General features: G+C 50.5%; 1 protein-coding gene across 1 annotated transcript; it reads left to right on the forward strand.

The window, feature by feature from the left end:
* The first annotated feature begins 2,985 nt into the window (after positions 1–2,985).
* On the forward strand, positions 2,986–6,097 carry LOC137402298 (uncharacterized). Its single transcript, XM_068088796.1, has 4 exons — positions 2,986–4,280; positions 4,325–5,285; positions 5,376–5,793; positions 5,841–6,097. The coding sequence occupies exons 1-4, from the start codon at positions 2,986–2,988 to the stop codon at positions 6,095–6,097; spliced, it is 2,931 nt and encodes a 976-aa protein (XP_067944897.1).

Genomic DNA, 6,097 nt, shown 5'->3' on the forward strand with positions numbered 1-6,097 from the left:
CGAGAGAATCGCCTTTAACATCTACCCAGGACAGTGACAGCGATATAGAGCTGCTATTACCAAAATAACTAGTCAGAGAGTGTCATTACATTCTATTATTCACTTATCATGAGTATCAGTTTTATTTTATTGATCTAGACAACCGCCATATAGACTAAACTATTTATATTTACTCCATTCATCGTTTGTAAAATTTTATTTGTATTGATTGATGGAGTTGATTTCGATGTAAAAAGACTAAGAGAGAATTTTTGTGATGACGAAACCATGCCGAAAAACTTGTGAAAACCTTGAATAATTTTGTGAAGTTTGATGCAATGGCAATAAAACTCGAAGCCCGGCAATGATTTTAAAGAAGTTTTGGAACTCGGCTATGTTTAGTAATTCTGCCTAGCAGCTATTTTTGCAATGACGCCATTCTGCTTATCTTGTGACAACCTTGAATAATTTTGTAAAGAAATGTGATGCATTGGCAATGGTGTTAGCTCAAAACCGCGGCAATGATTTTAAAAATGTTTTGGAACTCAACTACGTTTAGTATTTATATTAAAAACTAGCCTAGCGACTAGTTTTTAATTTGATGCAATAGTTATTCTCCCTTTGGATTAGTAATGGAACTGATTATTCACGAAATTTAGTAATTCGGGGAATTGACTGTCTGCGAAATCACACATTTTATTAACCAATGAATATTTTCATCCTGTAGGGTAATTTAAGTATTCACGAATACATTAAAATTAATAGAAACATAACTCTTGCTATCACCAATCATCGGTTTATAATTTTTTATTATTTCACCTAGCTATATTTGCTTAAAAATCTTTTTTGGCGGTTTTAGCTAGTAAATTAGATTTATGATTTGACTTTAGATGTTCACTTTTTACTTGTAGAAAGTGAAGAGAATCGATTGATCAATGAACATCTCTTACTTCCAGAACCAAAACTCTGAATCGTTTGCTTGGCGTACTTATGGTTTTGTTAAAGATTTATTTATTTTTAAAATTACGCTCGCAATCTGTCTAACTCCCAATTTGAAAGCTTTCAGTAGATACGAGTTAGAATGACATATCTATGAATGACATATATTTATTACATTTATTTTACTGATTACATGAGGTTTATGTGGTCCACTAGCCAAAACAGCTTTGTCAGTGTAGAAACTGCCATAAGTGGGAAAGAGAGACATGAATGTTTGCTCCATAAACTATGATGTTTTGTTTGAGTTTGCTGCAGTAGATGAATTTGTCTTATTGTATCAGCTGAAACTATGTGAGTGGCCACGGCTTGATTGATATATTTAGTAAAAGCTTTATGCAGAAATAAAAAAATTTTGCTTGTGAAAATTATATAATAAAATAATATTGTTGAAAATAATGCAAAATATTACTTGCAGAACATTGAATATATCATATTCAATGTGAGTTAGTAGTCACGTGGTGCCCGCCGATAGCTCGGAAGGGTTCGTGGGCATGCGCCACCGGACGAGAGAAAACGGCCATGTTGTCATTGGGAATCCAAGCTCCGTTCGCGTAGCTTGTGACTCTGTGCTATCGTATTTGAGAAAGGATTGTTAAGAGTCTTTCTGAGTTTTGGTGACTCGTGAGTAACCCTACTGGTGTAGTCTGGCACTACGGTGTTTTCTGGTAAAACGTGCAGGTGGAGTAAGGGTGACATAAGGGGAGGTTTTGGAGTGTCACGGCTGGCAGTCTGGTACTGCGATATTTTTACTCAGTAACTTACAAGCTATTTCGGCTTATATATTTGTATTTACTTTGCCTTGTTGTTAGGTGGTGCCACTCAGCTGGGCTGAGGTGAGCACGAGCGGGCCATGAGCGAGCCCGGGAGCAGCCAAAAGGCTGAGCCATCTACCGATGGCGGAGGTGGTCAGCCACCCGAGGGCGCCGCGGGCGCTGTAACAGTGCCGCTGGTTTTAGATGTCGCTTTTTTAGCGAATCTGATGAACCAGGCACGAGGGCCTATTTTAGAAAGGCTGAGCCGGCAGATGCAGCCATTTGCCGGTGATGGTACGGTTGAGGTAACCGCATGGCTCTCGCAGTACGAGCGATTGTGTGAGTTAAAGCACATTGCTCCGTGCACGCTGATTGCGTACATGCTCGATGGCACTGCTGCCAGAGTGCATGGACGCATGAGGGTGGGCGACGCATCCCAGTGGTATGTCGTGAAGGCAGTTTTGACTGCCGAGTACGCCATGCCTCGACAGGAGGCATGGCGTCGCTTTGTCAGCTGTCGACTCGAATCCGGGGAGACAGTTGACGTGTGCCTGGACCGCTTGGAGCGGCTCGGCGGTAGACTGGGGGTGACGCTGGAGGACCTGGTTTTTAGGACCAAGTTCTATGAAGGGCTGCCCGAGTCAGTCTACGAGTGGGCAGTTACGCACGATCAGGCGTATACTGCTGACTTTGGTTCAGTGCTGAACCGAGTGAGGGGAAATTTGGTTTCCCGGAGAGCTGTTGAGGGTCGCCCCTCAAGAATTAGCTCAGCGGCCAGTTCTGGTAACCGGCCGGCGACTGCTTCTGGCAAGCAGTTGGGGGCTGCTTCTAGCAAGCAGCCGGGAAGCAAAGACAGTTGCTTTCGATGTGGGGGTCCACACCGGGTGAAGGACTGCCCACGTATTAAGTGGCCTTCGTCTGGTACGGGGGCGAAAAAGACCTCTTCTGGCAAGAGGGTCGGGTGTTTCCGGTGCGGCAGCATGGAGCACTTTGTACGGGATTGTCCTGTACGGCCACCGCCTGGGGCGGCGGCAGGGCTCACGGAGGATGAGCCGGGTTTTCATCAGGAGGATGCAACTCGGGGCGCCGCATCCTCTCATATGGACACCGTGTAAGCCAGGCTTACGAGGGGTCCCATAACATCAGGGGGACCCGAGGTGGCGTTGGCGTGACAGTGGGAGGCTGGAGGTCACATGCAAGCAGTAAGAGTGTACTGCGGGACAGTCCTTGGCTGTCCGGGGCGACTGGCGAGCCTATGACGAGCAGTCGTATGCCGGTCGTTCGAGCAATTCTGAATGGTTGCGGTTTTCAGTGTCTGGTTGACACTGGAAACGAGAGGACTCTGGTAAGTCCGCAGGTGTTGACAGGCTCAACCCGACTTAGGCCGAGCCACCCGCTGTTGACAGCGGATGGTAAGGCGTCTCATGTGAAGGGTCAGTGTCGGGTGGTCGTCGGTGTACAGGGACACTGTTTCGGGGTTACGGCACTCGTTATGGACAAGCTGTGCAATCTTGGGGTTGACTGCTTGCTGGGTGGCGACGTCATTGACCACATGGGAGGTGTCACTGTCCGTAGAGGAAGTGATGCAAAGTATTCGGTCAGGTGGGGGAAACCCTATCAGAATGGATGCTGTGGAGTACCTGCTGGGCAGGATACTGGGGCTGGCTGCGCATGCGGGGTGGCAAGGGTGGCACCGTTGTCGGGGTTGGGTGGTGATCTGGTGTCACTGCGAGTCGACGACCCCGATTTTGTTGCCACTTTTGCCCAAGGCCGATGGACCGTTAGCTGGCGGTGGTCCGGGGAATCTCCGAAAGGATATCAGACCCGGGTCGCGGAGTACAAGTGTACTCGGGCACCTAACCTGCATGAGCGGTACTGTGCTGAAATTGAGAGCTGGATCTCAAAAGGTTGGTTGAAAAGGTGGAGTCGGCCCATTGAGGGTATTATCCCCCTTTTGGCTGTGTTCCAACCAACGAAGGACAAAGTGCGACCGGTCATGGACTACCGTGAGCTGAACGCGTTTGTCGAGAGTCACACGGGAGGTGACGCGGTCGCTGTGTGCGGCGAGAAAATCCGGAAGTGGAGACAGTTGCGTGGCAGACTTGGGGTAGTTGACCTCAAGTCCGCGTACCTACAAATCCATGTTTCGGAGGACCTGTGGAAATACCAGGTCGTGAAGTATAAGGGGGTCCCTTATGCGCTGACACGTTTAGGCTTCGGGCTTTCGTGTGCGCCTAGGATCATGACCAAAATCCTAGGCAAGGTTCTTTCGCTCGACGAGCGGGTCCGACGAGGGACTGACCACTATATCGACGATATAGTGGTGCAGGAGTCTGTGCTTGGCGTGGAGGAGCTGAGGAAGCACCTTGCTAAGTATGGACTGGCGACGAAAAAGCCGGAGGGCCTTGATGGCGGTCGGTTGTTGGGCATTTCTCTAAAGGGAAATGCTCGTGGACATTTGCAGATGTCGAGGGGAACTGCACTCTCCAAAATTCATCTTGAGCCAGCTGGGCTGACTAAGAGAGAGCTTTCTCGTTTTGTGGCCGACTTGTCGGTCATTACCCAGTGGCTGGGTGGTTGCGGCCCTATTGCAGCTTCTTGAAGCGGCTGGGATGCAACGGAGCCTGGGATGCCCCTGTTGAAAAGGAGGTCCGCTCGCTAGCTAGTGGGCTTTACACAAGGGTATGTCAGGAGGACCCTGTTAGGGGTTCGTGGCACGTAAGACCGGACGGTTCGGTCGTTGTGTGGACAGATGCTAGCTCTCTGGGCCTCGGTGTGGCAATCGAGGTTGATGGCAGCATTGTTGAGGATGCGTCGTGGCTGAGGAAGGAGTCAGACCATTCACACATCAATGTTGCCAAATTGGAAGCTGTGGGACGAGGTGTTAACCTGGCTATTGCGTGGGGGTTCAAGACCTTCACCTTGGCGGTTGACTCTCTCACAGTTGTCAATTGGATGTCAAATACAATTGACGGGCACAATCGTGTTCGCACGAAAGGTGCTGCAGAGATGCTGGTGAAGCGTCGGCTGGGGGTGATCCGTGATACGATCACCGAGTACGGCTTATCGGTCACTATGCGTCTTGTACCTACTGTGGAGAACAAGGCGGATAGGATGACGAGGGTGCCCAAGAAGTGGCTCGGGCATCGTGGGATGAGTGGAGGCAAGGCCGAGAGCATGGCTGCTGCCATCTTCACCGGCGAGACCCTCGGGGATGCTGTGTGGGCGGCTCATTTGCCTCACCATCTGGGTGTCGAGAGAACACTGTACCTTGCTCAGCAAGTACGCAGTGACTTGACACGGGAGCAGGTCAAACGCGAGCTGGCTGGCTGTGAGGCCTGTCAGCGCGTTGACCCGGCTCCGAGAGGTGAGAACCTCGTGGAAACAGGCAGCTTGGCTGTCGAGGGGAACTGGTGCCGGGTGGCCATAGACGTGACTCACTATGGCGGCCAGGTGTTCCTGTCCATGATTGATTGCGGGCCGTCACGTTTCGCTATCTGGCGCCGCTTGCCAAATGAGACGGCAGCGCACATCGTGGCTCAGTTACGCACGATCGTAATTGAGCGAGGGCCGTGTGACGAATTGTTAATGGACAATTCCATGGCGTTTAGGTCAGCAACTGTTGCACAGTTCGCTGACGAGTAGGGGATTTCTCTGAGATTTCGTGCCGCTTACGCCCCGAGTGGCAACGGAATCGTTGAGAGGAATCACCGGACAATCAAGAGGATTGCCGAGAGGGGAAGAATTAGCCCCGAGGAGGCGACGTTCTGGTATAATGTCACGCCTCGCAAGGGTACAGATGGGGGTTCGGTACCCTCGAATAATCTGTATCGATACTCATGGCGAGTGCCTTTTGACGTCAATCTACGTGGGTTAGATGAGGGCAGTCAGGGCAAGTTTGCTGTCGGCGATGAGGTGTGGGTGAAACCCTCGACTCCGTCGTGCACTAGGCAGTGGGCACCGGGAGTGATTACCGGAGTCATTTCAAAGCACAACGTGTGCGTGGATGGCATGCCGAGGCATGTGAGGGATGTCCGCAAACGGCGGTTTGGCACTGACCGTAGTAGGGAAAACGGCATCCGTGAACTGGCCGAAGACGGCCTAATCTAGATAGATTACGCGGTTCTGCTGCTCCCCCACCGCCTCAGCTGCATCCTTGTGAGGTGGCTGAGGTCTCGGAGGGGGATGTGGAGGACGGTCCTCAGACTGCTGAGGATGAAGTTCAAAACATGGATGGTGAGCCTCAGACTGCTGGGGTTCCGTCCGGGGATTTAGATCCTGATGAACCTGAGCTTCAACCGTTAATGCTCAGGCGGTTGCAGCGAAAGCGACGGCGTCCCCAGTATTTGGATGACTATGAGGGATAG

Source organism: Watersipora subatra, chromosome 8 (assembly GCF_963576615.1).
Source record: "Watersipora subatra chromosome 8, tzWatSuba1.1, whole genome shotgun sequence".
NCBI lineage: Eukaryota > Metazoa > Bryozoa > Gymnolaemata > Cheilostomatida > Watersiporidae > Watersipora > Watersipora subatra.

Coding starts and splice junctions, on each gene's coding strand:
- LOC137402298 (XM_068088796.1), top strand. CDS start 2,986: ATGACGAGCAGTCGTATGCCGGTCGTTCGAGCAATTCTGAATGGTTGC. Junction 4,281..4,324: donor TCTCGTTTTGTGGCCGACTT/GTCGGTCATTAC, acceptor GCCCTATTGCAG/CTTCTTGAAGCGGCTGGGAT. Junction 5,286..5,375: donor TGGCTCAGTTACGCACGATC/GTAATTGAGCGA, acceptor GCTGACGAGTAG/GGGATTTCTCTGAGATTTCG.